A 20388-nucleotide genomic window follows, 5' to 3' on the forward strand; every position below is an offset into this window, starting at 1 on the left:
ACATATCAGATCAGATCAGATCAGTCGCTCAGTCGTGTTCGACTCTTTGCGACCCCATGAATCGCAGCACTCCAGGCCTCCCTGTCCATCACCAACTCCTGGAGTTCACCCAGATTCACGTCCATCAAGTCAGTGATGCCATCCAGCCATCTCATCCTCTGTCATCCCCTTTTCCTCCTGCCCTCAATCCCTCCTAGCATCAGAGTCTTTTCCAATGAGTCAACTCTTCGCATGAGGTGGCCAAAGTACTGGAGTTTCAGCTTTAGCATCATTCCTTCCAAAGAAATCCCAGGGCTGATCCCCTTCAGAATGGACTGGTTGGATCTCCTTGCAGTCCCTTGCAAGGGACTCTCAAGAGTCTTCTCCAACACCAAAGTTCAAAAGCATCAATTCTTCAGCGCTCAGCCTTTTTCACAGTCCAACTCTAACATCCATACATGACCACAGGAAAAACCATAGCCTTGACATATACATAGGGAAAGAATTGTTGGCTCACAGAGGGAATGCACTAATTTAATTTGACTCAGATTGTCTTCAGAGTGGGCTTCCCTGGTGGCTGAGATGGTAAAGAATCTGCCTGCAATGCAGGAGACCTAGGTTTGATTGCTGGGTCTGGAAAATTCCCCTGGAGAAGAGAATGGCTACCCACTCTAGTATTGTTGCCTGGAGAATTTCATGGACCAAGGAGCCTGGTGGGTGACAGCCCATGGGCTCCCAAAGAGTCGGACATGACTGAGTGACTAACGCAATGGCTGCCCCACCAGCTGGCATGAGGGTTATGATATTCCCACATTTCCATCAATACCTGGTATCACCAACTTCCTCACTTTCCCCAGACTAATATCCAATGTATCATTTACATATTGTCTCTATCCTTTCTTGGAAACCAGTATAGATTAGTCCCTGCTCTATGAAAATCTTGATGTATTAAATATGTGAAAAAATTAAAATCTTATTCTAAGGAAATGCATTTCACTTAAAAAAAATTTTTTTGGCCACACTGCACAGCATGTGGGACCTAGTTCCCTGACCAGGGATGGAACCCTCGTCCCCTGCATTGGAAGTGCAGAGTCTTAACCACAGGACTGTCAGGGAAGTCCCAGGCTTGTATTTCGCTTGTAATTGGTGACTACCACAGTGGGAAAGAATATATAAATGGCAAAATGGTATGAACACAATGGCAGACAAAGAACAATTGTAATTTGACTTAGAGTCTTGACAACCCAAAGATGTGTGTGGCAGCTAGAGGACCAGGAGGAAGCTGATGGGCTCCTCAAAAAGGAGAATTTATTGAAGGGACTGTTTATAGATGTGTGGAGACCCCAGGGACTGGGACAGGGCAGGGAGCGCTGAGAGGGGAGCGAGGCGTCCCCAGCAGGAGTGGGGGCTGTAGGGAGTGCCAGCAGGCCCTGGGGGAAGCCTGGTCAAGCAGAGAAAGTGAAAGTGTTTGTCATTGCTCAGTCATGTCCAACTCTTTGCAACTCCATGGACTGTAGCCCACCAGGCTCCTCTGTCCATAGGATTTCCCAGGCAAGAATACCAGAGTGGGTTGCCATTTCCTCCTCCAGGGGATCTTCTCGACCTGGGGATCAAACCCATGTCTCCTGCATTGCAGGTAGATTCTTTACCCTCTGAGCTACCGCGGAAGCCATGCCCTTCTCCAGGGGATCTTCCTGATCCAGGGATCGAACCGGTGTCTCTTATGTCTCCTGCACTGGCAGGCGGGTTCTTTACCACTAGGAAACCCTGGGGAGGAAATGAATCCCTCAGCCCTTTCTCTCTCCCCTCATCTCCTGCTAGCCAAACCCAACCTCTAATGGCCCAAGAGCCCATTCCCATGGTCCACCCTGGCCAGCCTCCCTGGGCTCACAGCAGGTGCACCAGAGAGGAGGTGGCGCCAGAAGGGCAGATGGAAGGCACCCAGCGAGGTAGCCACACGCACTCAGGCACAGTCAACATTCAATGTCAACTTAGGCCAGAACTGGCACTCTAGGACACATTTGGTTTCAACCCCCTGTGTTTTATAAAAACGTAAATCAGTTGCCAGCATTTAAAAATAGGGAGATTCTTGTCTCCAGATTTTTGGCACCTCGTGGGCTATCACGTGGTACGGCAGCACCGGGCCTTCACTCCTGTGAGGCTCCAGTCATGTGGGGCTGTGTGGCTGCTGCTCCCTTTTACCAGGGCCTCATTCTCCCTTGTGCCTGGCCCTGGTGAGCATTTCAGTTCTGGATCCCAGCTCCATGCTAACGAGACTGTAATCACAGACTCCCAAATCTCACTGCATATTTCTCTATAAAGTCACCATCTAGACAGTCCAGGATGTGTTTCTTCATCTTTAAAAGAGTATTTATTTATTGGCTGCACTGCTGCGTCTTAGTTGCCGAGCTCAGGCTTTCTCTAGTTGCGGTGAGCAGAGGCTACTTTGGTGCACAGGCTTCTCACTGCAATGGCCTCTCTTATTGAGCAGTACAGGCCCTAGGAGAGGGGGCTTCCCTAGTGGCAGCTCGTGGGCTTAGGTGCCCTGCAGCATGTGGAAACTTCTCAGACCAAGGATCGAACCCGTGTCGCCTCCATTGGACTACCAAGGAAGTCCATCCAGGATGTGTTACTACTAATTTTCTTTGCAGATCACAGAAATGAAGTTACAAAATTAAAAACTATTCTCCCGAGTCCTTGTTTTCCAAGCATGCATTCCCAAACACCCAGGGTCCCCCAGAGCCCACTGAAGTAACCCTGACCTAGTCTAAACCCCTTATTTTGGAAATGGGAAAACAGAGGCCCAAAGAGGGGGGATGGGCTTTGGGCTTTTCCCAACATAGCCTGTCATTAGTAAAGGCAGAGCTGAATCCAGTTGCCCTCATTCTGCCCCTCTCAGGGGATGCACTCAAGTTCCACTCGGGCCTCAGCATGAACTGCAATCTGCTCTGGGTGTTGGCTGTCAGAGGCAGGATAAGCAAACACTCTACTTACATTATTCCCCATTATTACTTCCTTATGTGTGATCATTGATCATGTATTCACACAGGTCCCCCATCCCATCCAAAAGCACACAACTCACATTTAAGCAAACAAGTTATTCCATTTGGATTCACTGGGTTGTTTCTGTATATTCAAAAAACATTTATTTTTAAATTTTATCTATTATTTATTTGGCTGAGCTTGGTCTTAGTTATGTGGGATCTAGTTCCCTGACCAGGTAGTATATGGTATATCCATACAATGGATCACTGGGGCTTCCTAGGTGGTGCTAGTGGTAAAGAACTCACCTGCCAATGCAGGAGACATAAGAGACATGGGTTCGATCCCTGGGTCGGGAAGATCAGCTGAAGGAAGGCAAGGCAACCCACTCCAGGATTGTTGCCTGAAGAATCTCCATGGACAGAGGAGCCTGGGGAGCTACAGTCCATAGGGTCACACAGAATGGGACACAACTGAGTGACTTAGCACCCACCTTAGCATGCATGGAATATTACTTAGCTGTAAAAAGGAATAAAAAACTGCTACATACCACAACATGGATGAACCTTGAAAACATTATGCCGAGTGAAAGAAGTCGGACACAAAAGGCCGCACGATCCCATTTATGTGAAGTATCCAGAGTAGGAAAATCCTTAGAGTCCGAAAATGGATGAATGGTTGCCTAGGGTTAGGAAAAGGTGGAATGGGAAGTGACTGTTAACAGGTATGGGGTTTCTTTTCTGGGGTGGTAAAAGTGTTCCAATATTAGATAGAGGTGATGGTCATATAACTCTGCTGCTGCTGCTGCTAAGTCACTTCAGTCGTGTCCGACTCTGTGCAACTCCATAGACAGCAGCCCACGTATAACTCTGTGAATATGCTAAAAACCACTGAATTTACAACTTAGAAGGACAAATTCTATAGTATGGGAATTATAGCTCATACTAAAACTGTTATTTAAAAAAGAAATGACAGGAAGAGAGGTCCCAAACAATTTCTTGGTAAGCAGCGAGGAGAAGTTTCACACCTCGTCCCTACCTTGCACCTCCCCTTTAAGTCATCCCAAGCCCACTCCTTAGCCCAGGGATGAGGGAAACCTAGCAATCCAGCTGCTACAGAGGGGAAGATGTGGCTCCTGCCCGCAGGGAACATGCAGTCTAGCATATTCCTTCCTCTTCATTCCGCCACAGCCTGTCAGTGGCTAACCCCTACTTTTTCATCTTTAAATAACTTCAAGATGCCCCCCTCTCCCATCCCCTCAATGTCTGCCTGGTCCAGCCTCTTCCTGTCTCTCCTGAGTCCTTTCCCCAATCTCCTCCCTGGGCTCCAGGCTGCCATTCTTGCCCTCTCGGATGTACCCTCCCCACAGCAGCCAGGGATATTCCTGAGACCCAACCCTCATCCTCTCCTCCCTCCTTAACCCTCTATAACTCCCTAGACTATTATCTGTGTGCTTAGTCACTCAGTCATGTCCGACTCTTTGCAACCCCAAGGACTGTAGCCCACCAGGCGCCTTTGTTCATGGGATTTTCCCAGGCAAGTATACTGGAGTGGGTTGCCATTTCCTCCTCCAAGGGATCTTCTCGACCCAGGGATCGAACATGCGTCTCCTGCATTGGCAGGCGGATTCTTTACCGTGGAACCACGGGGAAGCCCCAGCTTATTATGTGTGCCCCCACTAAACTGAACTCTGCCAGGAAAAGGCTCTGACTGAATTCAGAGCCCAGAACAGTGCCAGGCACATAGTGGGCGCTCAAATACTTACTGAACGAATGAACAGAGCTGACTAGGGTAAGATACAAGACAGTTTTCCTGAGGTGCAAGGTAGGGACGAGGTGTGAAACTTCTCCTCGCTGCTTACCAAGAAATTGTTTGGGACCTCTCTTCCTGTCATTTCTTTTTTAAATAACAGTTTTAGTATGAGCTATAATTCCCATACTATAGAATTTGTCCTTCTAAGTTGTAAATTCAGTGGTTTTTAGCATATTCACAGAGTTATACGTGGGCTGCTGTCTATGGAGTTGCACAGAGTCGGACACGACTGAAGTGACTTAGCAGCAGCAGCAGCAGAGTTATATGACCATCACCTCTATCTCAGGAAGATTTTAAAGGACAGCAGAGGAGGGTGAGGGGAGGGCGTCTCAGATAGGAGGAAGCACTTGCAAAGACCTGATAGTTGCAGAGAGCTGGGCCTGGGCGAGAACTGCCCAGGCCTTGGAGGGCTGGGGTGAAACTGGAAGGCGGAGCTCCTGGAGGAGCTAGGGGCTCATCAGGACCTGTCCTTCAGATGAGCGGGAGGCTGTGCAGAAGAAAACCTTCACCAAGTGGGTGAACTCGCACCTCGCCCGCGTCGGCTGCCACATTGGGGACCTCTACACAGACCTCAGGGACGGCTTCGTGCTCACGCGGCTGCTGGAAGTGCTGTCCGGGGAGCAGCTGGTGAGGGGGCCAGAAGGGCTGGGGACAGGGGGCCACCCTGGGGTCTCGGGCTGGGCTGCTGCAGGGCCAGGCTAATGGATGGACGGAGCTTACTAGAAAGACTGAGTGGGTTAAAGGCCCCTCATTCAGGTGGGCAGGGCCATGGCACAGGGTTGAGCTTAGTTGGGAAGAGCCTGGGGTCTGACTTGGAACAGAGGTGGGATTCTGTTTAAGGAGAGGGCTGTCCTTCGGGGAGGAACTCTGGGCTTGGGTGGGGCTCCATTGGAAGTGGTGGTGGTGGGGGGCTAATGGAGAAGGATGGAGCTTTATTAGAAGGGCTTGGCTTGGATAAGCGGTAGCAGGAGGCATGGCTATAAAATTGGGGCAGAACTCTGTTGCAGGGGTCTATGGTTGAGGGTGTGGTTGTCATCGGAAAAGTGAGGCCGAGTTCGCTGGAGTCTGGGGATTAAATGGAACTCTTGTATGGATACCACTTATTGTATTGTTGCAGTTGTATTTCTGGGCTTGGATGGGACTGGGCTTGGATGGGACTTCATTGCAAAGGGTGGGGTTATAATGGAGCTAGAGATTGATGAAAGGACCAGCGCTTAAAGCTCTGGAAGTTATGAGGGGCATAAGGTATAGAACAGGAGCACCCTTGGAAGGAATAGAGCAACTGAACAGCAACATAAACAAGAGAAGACTCCTGGAGTGGGGCGGGGCTTGAAAGGAGTGGGCGTGGCTCTAGGCACAAATCTGAAGAGGAGGAAGTGAGGGGTGTGGTCATGGGACTAGGGGCAAAACAGTGGTGGCCTGGGACAGAGATCCAATGGAAGGGGCGGGAGTAAGACTATGAACAGGGGGCGGGGCTTCATGATGAAAGGTGTGGCTATCAGTTTAGAGGTGGAGCTTAACTTGAAGGGGCGGGACCAGGAACTAGAATAAGCCCTGAAAGGACACGTCTTAGAAGGCGTCTGGCTATGAGTGGCGCAGAGCTTCTTTAGAAGGCCTGGATCCTGGGTCTTTGATAAGGCTGAGGGGGTGTGGCCTGGACCAGGGGTAGAGGGGCCTAGTTATGTAGATGACCTTCTTTGAAAGAGGTGGGACGGAGGGCACGTGCTCTTGGCCAGGCCCTGGCTCTCCTAATGACCCTGCCGCCCTAGCCAAGGCCCACGCGTGGTCGCATGAGGATCCACTCACTGGAAAACGTAGACAAGGCCCTGCAGTTCCTGAAGGAGCAGCGTGTGCACCTGGAGAACGTGGGCTCACATGACATCGTGGACGGGAACCACCGACTGACCTTGGGGCTGGTCTGGACCATCATCCTTCGCTTCCAGGTGATCCCAAGTGACCCCAGCCCAGCCCACCACCCAGAGGGAGGCCTTAAGAGGTTGTCCCTCACCCACTCATCCAGTCATTCCAGAAATATTCCTAATATGCTCCAGGAAATAATATCATCATTATAATCATCATGTATGTAGATTTTACTCTGTTCTAAGCACTTGGCATTTAATATGCACAATAACCCCATAAATTAGATATTATTCATTATACCATTTTACCAACAAGGAAACTAAAGCTCAGAGAGGTGAAGTAATATGCTCAAGGTCACACAGCTGGGTAGTGAAGCTGGAATCAGAATCCAGGCAGTCTTGCTCCAGTTCAGAGACAAAATAGACAAATTTTCTGTCTTTATGGAGCAAGACATGGGGGACCAGCAGTAGACAGATGATAAATAAACCCATCAATATGTAAACAAGACATATGTGGGAAAAGGACCAATTCTAAGCAGAGAAAAAAAGAAATAAAGAGTCACACAGATAAGAATAGATTATGATAAAGCAGTAATAGGGATCATATGGACCAGAGAAGGGCTTGGTGAGAGGCTGGTGGCTGAATGATTATGAAGATGAAAGAGAAAAGCATTCCAGGCGGAGGGCACAGCAGATGCAAAGTCTCTGGGGTGGGAATGAGCTAAGCTTGTTGCAGGAACAGAAAGACCAGTATGACTAGAGACTAGGAGGCAAGGGGGAGACAGGGAGGAGACGAGTCAGAAGTGTCAGCAGGGCCTAGGTGATCTGTGATTAACAATTTGATCTTTTTCTGTCTGAGATGGGGAGAAATTAGAGTTTTATCAAGAGAAAAGGCATCATCAGACTTAGAAATATCTCTCTGGATTGGGGGTCATCACCAAGATTGGGAGCTGGAAGCCCAAGGAAGAGGCCGGAGCTGGACTGGGGTGGGGCATAGGCAGGTGAAGAAGGGGCCAGGTAGGGTAGGGGGGAGTGGACATGCCATAGGGGAAGGGGAGGGGGAGAGAGCTTGTGCCCCCACCCTGAGCCTGAAGCTGCCTCTCCCATCTCCTCTGTCCCCCCAGGATGTGGGTGGGGTGTCTCCCAGCCTCAAGCCCTCCAGACCCCAGCAGCCATATTTTGTATCTTCACAGATTCAAGTCATCAAGATTGAGACTGAGGACAACAGAGAGACACGCTCAGCCAAGGACGCGCTGCTCTTGTGGTGTCAGATGAAGACAGCTGGGTAAGTCCCTCGTCCTCAGGGGAGCCAGGCCCTCACCTCTGGGCTTCCCTCCGGGACAGGGGTGCAAGGGATGGCTCAAGTCCTCAGCGTCAAAAGTTACATCTGAAGTTACCAAACTCTCCCAACCTTGATGTATCCCAATCCCGTATCACAGTGTAACCTGTATCACAATCTGGAAGAATTCGGACTCCTCAGGGGAATAATGCCGGGAGGTGGGGAGCTGTCCCTAGCCTGCTCCCTTCTCTTCTCCCACCTGGTCCCGCACCTCTAAAGGCCTCAAGTGCACCTGTGTGGGACCCCTGGGCCCGATTCCTGAGCTGCCCCCCACCCCACACCCTTGAAAGTAGCCCCCTCAGCCTAGGAGGGCACACCCAAGGCTCAGGCTGGGGTGGGAAGTTCAGGGTCCTGGTATCTTCAGTGGGTTTGAGAAGAGGGGCACACGGACATCGCTGGGCATGCCCCCGGTCCCACAACTCTCTGTCCTGCTGGGAAGGGCCTGGCCTGAAGCTCAGGTGCCCTTGAGAGCAGCCTGGGGAGGAAGAAGGTAGGGGCAGGCATGGATGGAGACTGGGCGTTCTCTGTCTCTCGTCCTCCTGGGGCTCCCTGTCTGTCTTGCAGCGCTATCTGTTCTTCCGTGTGTCTGTCTTTACCTTTATATCTGCTTTTCCTTGTTCTGATCGCTCCCTCCCCCCCTTCTCTCTCCTCCCTTCTTCCTTTCCCCACCTCTGTCTGTCTCTCTCTCTCTGTCCCTCCCTTTTCCTTCTTCCCTCTGCTTCTCTCTCTCTCTCGCTCATCTCCTGTCCCTCTCAATCTCTCTCCCCTCCTTCTCCCCATGCTGTCTCCATCTCTGTGCTCCCTCCGTCCTTCCTTTCTTTCCTCATATGCCTGTGTATCACCTGTGTCTCTCTGCCCATCTGTCTACCTACCTACTTTTCTATCATTCATCTTTTATCATCTATCTATCCATCCCTCAATCCATCTCTGTCTCTTCCTCCCTCCCTCTTCCTCTGGACTTTCTCCATCTCTGCCTCTGTCTCTCCTTTCCACGCTGCCAGTTACCCCGAGGTAAACATCCAGAATTTCACCACCAGCTGGCGTGACGGCTTGGCCTTCAATGCCCTCATTCACCGGCACAGGTACCACCTGGCCTGGGGCAGCTCTGCCCTGCACCCTACCCCCACCCTGTCCCTTGGGTGCTCCCCTGTACGTGGATGTGTACAGATGCCACTCACGGACACAGGGCGCACTCCCTTCACCTCTCTGCTTCCATACGCATTTCCATTCACACACATGCTCTTACACATTTACACAGAGATGTGCACACACACACACACAGACCCTGTGCACACATGGAGACCTTTATGCCCTCCCATAGATGTGTGCACACCTGCATATACTCATTCACATATACAACTTCTACATGGACCAGCTTCTTGGGTGTTCCCAGGATGGGCAGCTCACTTGCTATGGATGGTCGAATCTGGTGTGTGCACAGCGCCTCCTCCTCTCAGAAAGTTCTTCCTCACAGTGAGCCCCCAAGTCCCCCTTCTGGCTCCCTGCACACCCACCTATTCCTGCTTTAGGGTCTGGTGCCGAGGTGGCTGAGGAAGGGTTCCCAGATAAATTACACCCACATCATGATCCATAACCTGGAGGAGGGCATGGCAACCCACTCCAGTACTCTTGCCTGGAGAATCTCATGGAGAGAAGCCTGGCCAGCTACAGTCCATGGGGTTGCAGAGTCGGACACGACTGAAGCGACTGAGCACACACGCATGTGATCCATAATAACAGGTCTGTTCATATGACAGATAGGGGAAACTGGAGACTGGAAGGGACTCGCTTCCAGTGTGAAGGAAGCCAGAACCCACATGTACACACTCATGTATACGGGGAGACCCAGCCCACCTACATGCCCATCAACCCACAAGCTCTAACTGGAGTCCTGCTAACAATGGGAACGTCACTGAGTGTACCCAGAATGTTCTAACTGCTTTCCAATAAGTCGTTCAATATTCAGTGAGCCTATAGGCAGAGCCTATTTTTCTCCCCTTTTTACAAAGGAGGAAATGGAGGCACAGGGCAAGACAATAACTCACTCAGAGTGACAGCCAGGAGAAGGCTGGGTTGGGGTTTGAGTCAAGAGGGTGGGCTCTGGACCTCACACTTCCAAGGCTACACAATGCAATACAGAACCCACCCACATAGACACGTGAGTGTCATTGTCAGATGTACATGTGAGCTTCCCTGGTGGCTCAGATGGGAAAGTGTCTGCCTGCAATGTGGGAGACCTGGGTTCGATCCCTGGGTTGGGAAGAGCCCCTGGAGAAGGAAATGGCAACCTACTCCAGTACTCTTGCCTGGAAAATTCCACGGATGAAGGAACCTGGTAGGCTACAGTCTATGGAATTGCAAAGAGTTGGACACGACTGAACGACTTCACTTTTCTTTACACACGCCCTCACGCAGAGCTCGCCCCACAGCTACATGGTGTGCAGACACACACCAGTACACACGGCTTTCCCCTTGGCCGGGTTGTGCGCCTCCTGCCCTCGCCCTGGGTGGGACTCAGACAAGGATGTCTTTTCACCCGTTTGCCCACCGGCTTTGGAGCCTGCCTGCTGCCTGCCCACTCTGTGCCCCTGCCCAGGCCCGATCTCGTGGACTTCAGCAAGCTCACCAAGTCCAACGCCAACTACAATCTGCAGAGAGCCTTCCGCACGGCTGAGCAGCACTTGGGGCTGGCACGTCTCCTGGACCCTGAGGGTGAGCCCTGCACGGCGCCAGCCCGGGTTTCCTCCTGGGGGACTCCCAAATCCAGTGCTGCCCCCACACTCAACTGTAACACCATCCCAAAGCCCAAGATCATTTCAAATTTAACTCCCTCCCAGTCCCCACCTCTTCCTCATCAAGAATCCTACCCGCTTCCAGGCTCCATATCTGCTACTTTCTCCTTCTCTACCTTTTTTTTTGGCCACTCTGTGGGACTCGCTGGATCTTAGTTCCCCAATCAGGGATTGAACCTGTGTCCTTGGCAGTGAAAGCCTGTAGTCCTAACCACTGGACTTCCGGGGAATTCCTGTTCATCTCTGTCTCAAACCCAACCCTATCTCCATTCCTGAGTTCAACTTAACCCTCCTTCCCCAACTCTATCCTTTAAAAAAAAAAAAAAAAACTTTTTACTTTTGTATTGGGGTGTAGGCAATTAACAATGCTGTGATAGTAATAGTTTCAGGTGAACAGGGAAGGGACTCAGCCATACAAACACACGTATCCATTCTCCCCCAAACTCCGCTCCCATCCTCTGCTCCCATCCAGGCTGCCACAAACATTGAGTGGAGTCCCATGTGCTATACAATAGGTCTTTGTTGGTTATCTATTTTAAATATAGCAGTCCCAACCCCATCCTTGGGCTTCCCTTGTGGCTCAGCTGGTAAAGCATCCACCTGCAATGCGGGAGACCTGGGTTGGGTCCCTGAGCTGGGAAGATCCCCTGGAGAAAGGAAAGGATCTGCACTTCAGTATTCTGGCCTGGAGAATTCCATGGACTGTATAGTCCATGGGATCCCAAAGAGTTGGACATCACTGAGCGACTTTCACTTTCAACCCCATCCTTAATCACCTTCCTGCCAAACCCAACCCCCCCAACCCCAGCCCCATCCCTAAAGCCAACACCACCCCCAACCCAATCTCCAACACTATCTTCATTCCCATCCCCAGCCCATCCCTATTTCTTCCTGGATCCAGAGCTCTGCCCTCACCCCCAACCCCTTCCCATTTTCAGTCTGTCTCCAACCCCACCCCTGACTTCAACCTCATTCCAAATTCATGATCACACCCAATACCAGCCCCCCATCTCTAGGGTAATGGCCGTGATCATACCCTACCAATCCCCTGTATCTGGAATAATGGTTGCTTCCTTTTTCTGAGCCCCTACAGTGTGCCAGGCACATGGCTGGAAATTGTATCAACACTGTTCCCTGTCATCCTCACACTGATCCAGTTGGATAGAAGTCATCAATCCTGTCTTAAACTGATGGAAAGGAAGGCTCAGAGATGTGGAGTCACTCCTCAGGCATCACACTGAAAACCCAGTAAACAGTACTTTCTGATTCCAGAATTCGGGGACTTAGTCATTCCTCTGCCCTGCCTCTTACAGTGCCTGGCACATAGTGGGTGTTTATTGGACGTCAGTTTTATGAGGTGAAGAAGAATCAGGGCCAAGTATGATCCTATGCACTCAGTGGGTAAATTGAAATGATAATCAGGATTTATTGAGCTTCTCCTCTATGCCACTATGCGTATTCTCCACTATGAGTATTCTCTCTCATACTCATAGTGTTCTTAGGTGCCAGGCACTGTGACTATCCTTACTGTAACAACGTGGAAACTGAACTCAGAGCAGTTCGATCTATTTTATTAGGATATTTGAGTGAGTAAGTGGTCGAGTTGTGATTCAAGCTCAGGCTGCCTTCAAAGCCCATGTCCTTGACCTCAAACTTCATATACCATTCATATACTTAGTTTATGTATTTTTTGAGCTTCTGCTGTGTGCTGGGCATGGCAGGGACAGTGGTAAAAGACAGGCATAGCCCTTGTCCTCATGGAGCTCAAACTCGATAAAGACACAATCACTCAAGGCAATATGTAATTAGAAACTGGACTTCCCTCGTGGTTCAGATGGTAAAGAATCTGCCTGCAATGCGGGAGACCTGGGTTCGATCCTCTAAAGAAGGGAACTCTCCCCAGTATTCTTGCCTGGAGAATACCATGGACAGAGGAGCCTAGTGAGTTGCAAAGAGTCAGACACAACTGAGCTACTAACACACACACACAGTTATAAATTGTGATATATTCTAGAAGGAAATGATAATAGGCCACGAGGAAGAATAACAGGAAGAGATCATGTCTAGACAGGATGAACAGGAAGGCTTACTTGAGGAAACTTGAGTGGAACCCTGAAGGGTGAGTGGGAGTTTGGCACATGGAAAAGGGAACAGTGTTCCAGACAGTGAGAACAGCAAGTGCAAAGGTCCCGAGGTAGATAGTAGAATGAATGGTGTGTCCAAGAAATCACTATAGATAATTTCTCCATGGTAGTGTATATGTGTCAGGTACTATTTAATCCATGAAGTAGATCCTCACTGGGCAGATAAAAAAACTGAGGAACAACACGGACTTCCCTGGTAATCCAGTGGTTAGGACTCCACACTTCTGCTGCAGGATTACGAGTTTGACCCCTGGTCAGGGGACTAAGATCCTGCATGCCGCTTGGTGTGGTCCAAAAAAGAGACAAAATAAGGAACAGAGAGGTTAGTTATCTTGTCCAAGGTTGCACAGCTAGGAAGACTGAGTTCTCCCAACCTCCACTCAGTATGTTTGATCTCTCTGTCAGAGTGCTCGTCGTCATGCTCTCCCACTCTCCTTTACCCCTCAGATGTGAACATGGAGGCTCCCGATGAGAAGTCCATCATCACCTATGTGGTCTCTTTCTACCATTATTTCTCCAAGATGAAGGCTCTGGCTGTGGAGGGGAAACGGATTGGAAAGGTACACGGGGCCCAGGAATGGGGTAGGTGGGAGCCTGGGAACCATACGGGGCTGCGTCTGGGATGAGACTGACCCCCCTCCCTTCCTCTGCCGGGCCAGGTCCTGGACCAGGTGCTGGAGGTGGGGAAGATCATTGAGCGCTACGAGGAGCTGGCAACCGAGCTGCTGGCCTGGATCCACCGCACCGTGGGCCTCATCAGCAACCAGAAGTTTGCCAACTCATTAAGTGGGGTACAGCAGCAGCTTCAGGCTTTCACGGCCTACTGCACGCTGGAGAAGCCTGTCAAGTGAGGCCTGGCTCAGCAGGGAGGGTGGCAGGTGTAGGTGTGGAGGCAGGGTTCCTGAGCTCAGGCCCCTTCAGGTTTCAGGAGAAGGGAAACCTGGAGGTGCTGCTCTTCAGCATCCAGAGCAAACTGCGGGCCTGCAACCGTCGTCTCTACGTGCCCCGGGAGGGCTGTGGCATCTGGGATATTGACAAGGTGAGGCTGAGGATGTAGGGCAGAGAAAGGGTTGCCCCGTGAGGTTGTATAGGTTGTGCACTGCTCAAGGGAGCTCTTCACATTGCAGATGTCATGCATCTGACATCCATTCTGATGGTTTTTCCAGGAGTAAAGGGTCATGAGGAAGCAAGATTTTTTTTCCAGTGTGTGCAGAGGTGCCACAAGTGCTGAGCATGACCTCAGACAGAGAAGCCAAGGCCATTAAACTGTGGGGAATTATTGGAATCTTATTTATTTATTTGGCTGCCCCAGGTCTTCACTGCAGCATGTGGGATCTTAGTTGTGGCATGTGAACTCAGTTTCAGTATGTGGGATCTAGTTCCCTGACCAGGGGTGGAACCCAGGGTCCCTGCATTGGGAGCACAGAGTCTTAGTCACAGGACTACCAGGGAAGTTCTGAGTTGTTGGAATCTGACTGCCTCTCTAGGCATGGGGACAACTGGAGAAGGCAGAACATGAGCGAGAGGCTGCCCTCCGGGCCGAGCTGATCCGGCAGGAGAAGCTGGAACTGCTGGCCCAGAGGTTTGACCACAAGGTGGCCATGCGGGAGAGCTGGCTGAATGAGAACCAGCGCCTGGTCTCCCAGGTACAGGGCGAAGGGCTTGGCTCCGGGGGAAAGGGAGAAAGGGAGAGGCTGATGGCCCTGGGACCAGAAAGGGAGACTTCTTGATTTCCTAAGCAACAGAGAAGTGTTGGATTAGTCTCCTGGGTGACAAATGAAGGTGGGATGGGAGAATTGGTTTCCTAAGTGACTGGTGGGGGAGAGATGTGGGCCTGCTCTCCAGGGTAATAGGAGAGTGAGGCTGGTCTCCAGGGTAACTAGAGAGGACAGAATTAGTCTCTTTAGAAATAAGGAGAGTAGTTAATTATCTCTTAAGTGACAAAGGAGGTTGTTATCAGGTGTCCAGTGTAACTCAGAAGGATAGAATTGGTCTCCTAAGCAACAGGATAGGGTAGGCCTGGTCCTCAGTCTCTAAGGAAATGGAAAGATGGGGCTTGTTTCCTGGGTACCAGATTTAGGGTTAGAGATGTAACCTGGAATGGTGGGGCTGGTCTCCAGGGTAACTGGGGGATGATGAGACTGGTCTCTAGGGTAACTGGGGATAGTGGGGCTGGTCTCCAGGGTGACAGGGAAGGTTGGAGATGGTCTCCAGGGTAACTTGGGGTGATGGGGTTGATCTCCAGGGTAACAGGGAAGGATGAGACTGGTCTCCAGGGTAACAAGAGCAGGTAGGGGAGTTTCCAGGTTCATACAGAGTCAAGGTAACAGGTTAACTGCTGAGTCATTATGGATGGGCATCTGTGGCCTGCCCTGCCCCAGGACAATTTTGGATATGAGCTGCCAGCGGTGGAGGCAGCCATGAAGAAACACGAAGCCATCGAGGCAGACATAGCAGCCTATGAGGAGCGGGTGCAGGGCGTGGCAGAGCTGGCCCAGGCCTTGGCAACTGAAGGTTACTATGATGCCCGCCGGGTGGCAGCCCAGCGTGACAGTGTCCTGCGCCAGTGGGCCCTGCTGACCGGGCTGGTAGGTGCCCGGCGGACACGGCTCGAGCAGAACCTGGCTCTGCAGAAGGTCTTCCAGGAGATGGTGTACATGGTGGACTGGATGGAGGAGATGCAGGTAAGGGCCAGATCGGGGACCAGTGGTGGGGGTGGCATACCTGGAGGGGAGGAGGGGTCCTTACCCTGAAAGAATTGTCAAAGATGGAGAGGGAAGAGGAGAGAGACAGAAAGAGGTAACGAGAAAGGGAGACAAAGAGAGTGAAAGATACAGAGAGAGACACAGAGGCAGAGGAAGAATGTATGAGAGACAGAAAAATACCCGGAGAAGTAGATAAAAAGACACAGTAGTACGGAGACAATCAGGGACAGACAGGGACAGAGATTAAGTCAGAGGAAGATTGAGACAGTTTCAGAGAAAGAAATCAGAGAAAAAGAGAGCTGGAGAAGCAGACCCAAAGGCATCACCAGAAATCTATTAAAAAATGGCTACAGAGGACACACAGGAAGATGGAATCCGTTTGAGAAAGAGAGAGAGACCTACGAGAGAGAGAGAGCTGGATACAGAGCGAGATGGAGATAAGATGATGGAAGCAGAGGGAGAGAGAGATACAGACACAAGCCATGGAGAGAAAGAGATAGGAATCGAGATGGAGACAGAGAAATATAAACAAGAAAGGGATGAAGGCAGAGAGAGAGACAGAGGCCAGAACTATGGAGATAATGGAGCATCCAGAGAGACAGAGATGGAGAGAGGTGATGACAGAGACATGGAGTCTGAGACAGAGATCAGAGTTCAGGTGATGGAGTAGAGGAGTGAAGGCTGGTGTGGGCGGTGGGTGGAAGGGGGAGTGGCCTGAGGGCTGATGCCCAAGCTACACTCAGGGCAGCTCTTACTTGTAGGCTCAGCTGCTGTCCCGGGAGTGTGGGCAGCACCTGGTGGAGGCGGAGGACCTGTTGCAGAAGCATGGACTGCTGGAGGGGGACATCGCAGCCCAGAGTGAGCGGGTGGAGGCCCTCAATGCTGCTGCCCTGCGTTTCTCACAGCTGCAGGGTGAGTCTGGGGTTGAGGACTGGGGTGGAGACTTTCAGGGCTTGTGCTAACAGAAGCAGAATGTCAAAAAAAAAAAAAGAAGAAGCAGAAGACGCAGAATGTCTCCTGAGATACAGATGAAGAAGTGAGCTCCCTGTCTTTGGAGGCATCCAAACACCAACTAGGATCACACTCCATCAGGGATATCACATGGGAAATTAGTGCCTTGAGTGTGAGGCTGGCCCACATGACTTCTTCCTGCTTTGAGATTCTGCAGTAATAGTTCACAGTTTTTGAGCATTTGTTATGTGCTAAGCCTTTCACAGTGGGGTCTCGGTGAATACCATAAAAAGACTGGGTGGGTAAGGCAGTTATTGTCAAGGCCTGTTCAGAATCAAGTGATAGAAACTCAATTTCAGTTAAGGAGAACAAGGGAAGGTACTGGCTGATGTAACTAAATGTGTAAGAAGGGTTGAGTTTTGCTTTAGGTATGGCTGGATCCAGGGGTAGTTCAATGATGCTTTTAAGACTCCACCTGTCTCCAACTCTAGTGTTCATGTCTGTGTCACTATTGGGCAGTCCCTCCCCTTGTGGTGTAAATCTGGGACCATCCAGCCCACATTTACATCCCAGCAGCTTCATAGATCCAGGGAGACAGGCCCCTTTCTCCCAATATTCTGGCAAATGGCCCAAGATGGGTTTCATTAGCCTGTGGTGGGTTCCATTCCTACTCCTCAGCCAAGTATTATGGCCTGGGGCTATATACATGATCTAATTGGCCACATCTATGTGACATGCTCACCCAGGGCCAAGAGTGGGGTCAGCTCTCTCCAAAGACATGAACTGAGAAAGGGGCAGGGATGGGATGCCATTAGCAGAAGCAGAGGCATGGATGTCGATAGGCAAAAACTTAGACTGACTCTAGAAAGAGTCTCATTTTAGTGATGTCAACACCCTCCAGCTAAAGACCACCAGGAGCCCTGCTGTAGTCAAATTAAGCTTGATTTGCATGCATGGGAGTGTGGGGACCATGGGGCATCTTAGTAAGAGGATGTTAAGAGGGGCTCATTGTAGGACGTGGGCTTGTGTTAGGTGATTTGGGATAATTTAATGTAGTGTATTTTGCTGCAGGTTGGATGCTATCAGGAAGTGGGGGTAATTAGATGATTGTGTGTCTTAATCATTTTTAACCAGGTGGTGGGAGGAACATGATTGGCAGGAGTGGTTCACCTTGGCCAGGCGTGGGTAGGCAGGCAGGTGACTGTCTTGTGGTTTGCACAGTGACCTTGTTTTGTGTGCACTCAGACATGATTGTGGAATGGTCTTGTCTTCATCTCCATCATGATTGCCGAGTGGTCTTTTTTTTTTATATAATTTTATCTATTTATTTTTGGTTGTATTGGGTCTTTGTTGCTGTGCGGGCTTTTCTTTAGTTGTGGCGAGTGGGGGCAAGTCTCTCGTTGTGGTGCACGGGCGTCTCATTGTGGTGGCTTCTCTTGTTGCTGAGCATGGGCTCTAGGGCGCATGGACTTCTTTAGTTGTAGTTCCCTGGCTCTGGAGCACAGGCTCAATAGTTGTGCCTCATGGGCTTAGCTGTCCTGTGGCATGTGGGATCTTCCCAGAGCAGGGATCGAACCCGTGTCTCCTGGATTGGCAGGTGGATTCTTTACCACTGAGCCACCAGGGAAGCCCTGCTGAGTGGTCTTGTCTGATGTTTTGTCTTGTGCAACTGTGTATGAGTGCTGACAGCATCAAGACTGCTTTTTTCTTTCTCACTGATGAGGAAACTGAGGTGCAGAGGTGCAGAACTGATAAGAGGGTTTGGAGGCTGATCTGTCTCACTTCTTTATCTGGAGCTAAGGCCCTTGGGAATCCTGGTGCATTGTTAGAAAATGAAGAGGCTTTCCAGCTTTCAGGGGCTACCCAGGTGGTGTAGTGGCTAAGAATCCTCCTGCCACTGCAGGAGATGTGGGTTCGATCCCTGGGTTGGGCAGATCTCCTGGAGGAGGAAATGGCAATCCACTCCAATATTCTTGCTTGGAAATTTCCACAGACAGAGGAGCCCAGCATGCACACACACTCCAGCTAGCAGGATGGTCGGGGGAGTTTCTCACTCTCATGGCCTGGGATATGTCCTAAGAGCAAATGTTGAGGTCTCCTTCCAAGTCCCGGTGCAGGCATCCCCATCCTGGCTCAACCCATCACCAGCCTCACAACCCCAAGAGACATCATTCATTCGTCATCTTTCACCCTTCATTCTCGTGGATGTTTGTCCAGGAGGCTCCCCCTGTCTTTTCCTTGTGAGATCTCAGCGCCCAGTGATGATGCACCAGCAGTGCCGTGGAAACAGCAAAGAGGCTAGTGTAGGGTGTGTGTTGTCATGGTGATGGGAGACAGCAGTGTGTGTGTTGTCATGGTGACGGGAGGCAGATGTGCCTGCGAAATGGTCCAGAGTTGGCCTCCTGATGTACCACTTCTTAGCTGATCCTGAGCAAGCAGCTTCCCTCCCTGAGTGTGAGTTTCTTCATTGGCAAGATAGAGCTAAGGAGGATACTGGCCTCATAGTATGGTTGTAAGAACTCAGTGACATTGGGTCAGAGTAAGGGCTGGATACATGGACGCCACTGATGTTTATTATTCAGTTGGGTGCCTTGGAATTTGGGTCAATTTCAGTGAGTGTCCAGCAATGCATAAACCTCACATGCCATCTAGGGCAGTGTCTCTCCCACTGTTTTGACCCAGTAAGAAATACATTTACCTCATGACCCACAGTTCACAGGCACATGTCCAGACACAGAGACACAAAGCCTTTGGAAAACAACGCTTCCCCCTACTTCTCATATTTTCTATTCATTCTACTCTATTCCATTAAAGAAATGCTGACTGCCACCCATTAAGTTAATCTCACAGTTCTCAAACCAGAGGTCCAGGTGTGTGCATGCGTGCTAAGTCACTTCAGTCGTGTCCGACTCTTTACGACCCCATGGACTGTAGCCTTCCAGGCTCCTCTGTCCATGGGGCTGTCTAAGCAAGAATGCTGGAGTGGGTTGCCATGCCCTCCTCCAGCAGATCTTCCCAACCCAGGGATTGAAACCACATCTCCTGCCGCTTCTCCATTGCAGGCAGGTTCTTTAAGAGGTCCCAGGAGGAAGGTGAAATATTTGAAGATAAAAAGGAGTTTAGGTCATCACTGGGTTAAGAGATAAGATGACAGAGGATGAGAGAGGAGAGTCAAAACATAGGTTAAGAATAAAGAGGTTTCATTTTGTCAATTGCTGAAGGAAAAACACTGCACTTACACTAACATATAAAGATTCTAGGATTCTCTGAGTCTCCCTTTCCATTCCTCATTCAGTCAGTAAGTCACCGTTTTCACTAAGCGACTGCTCTCGGCTCAACCATGTGCTGAGCAGTGGTGGGAACATGGTCTGATGGAGACAGCCCCAGGTCTTGTCCTTACGGGGCTCCCACCCCAATGGAAGAGACAGAATGTTCGCAACAGCCCAGAAGGGTCAGAGGTGGGATGAGGGAGTCACAGGCAGAGTGGCCCGCGCTGGGATGGGGGAAACAAAGAAGCCTGGGAGAGCCTGGTAAGGTGCTTGCTCCAGATTTGAGGTGTTGGGGAAGGCTGCCAGGAGGAGGGGACGCATAACCTGACATCTGGTAAAGTCGGGCCAAGGACTCGGCCGATAGCCTGTACCACGCTCTCTTGGGCGGGTCCTGGTCCGTGCCCAACCTGGGATCTCCCCCTTTCCGTGGCCCAGGTTACCAGCCCTGCGATCCGCAGGTCATCTGCAACCGCGTGAACCACGTGCACGGCTGTCTGGCGGAGCTGCAGGAGCAGGCGGCCAGGCGGCGCGCGGAGCTGGAGGCCTCGCGGAGCCT

At 50.8% G+C, this 20388-nt stretch overlaps 1 protein-coding gene across 1 annotated transcript in view; it reads left to right on the plus strand.

The window, feature by feature from the left end:
* The window catches only part of SPTBN4 (spectrin, beta, non-erythrocytic 4), a 78872-nt gene that overhangs the window by 5927 nt on the left and 52557 nt on the right, over positions 1-20388 (plus strand). Inside the window, 12 exon segments of the mRNA XM_010849331.1 lie at positions 5249-5400; positions 6543-6716; positions 7826-7917; positions 8973-9053; positions 10568-10683; positions 13355-13467; positions 13567-13754; positions 13829-13946; positions 14395-14553; positions 15289-15591; positions 16374-16524; positions 20268-20384. Coding sequence (XP_010847633.1) covers positions 5249-5400; positions 6543-6716; positions 7826-7917; positions 8973-9053; positions 10568-10683; positions 13355-13467; positions 13567-13754; positions 13829-13946; positions 14395-14553; positions 15289-15591; positions 16374-16524; positions 20268-20384 — 1764 coding nt within the window.

The sequence above is a fragment of the Bison bison genome, unplaced genomic scaffold, assembly GCF_000754665.1.
Source record: "Bison bison bison isolate TAMUID 2011002044 unplaced genomic scaffold, Bison_UMD1.0 scf7180017864280, whole genome shotgun sequence".
In the NCBI taxonomy this organism is placed as follows: domain Eukaryota; kingdom Metazoa; phylum Chordata; class Mammalia; order Artiodactyla; family Bovidae; genus Bison; species Bison bison.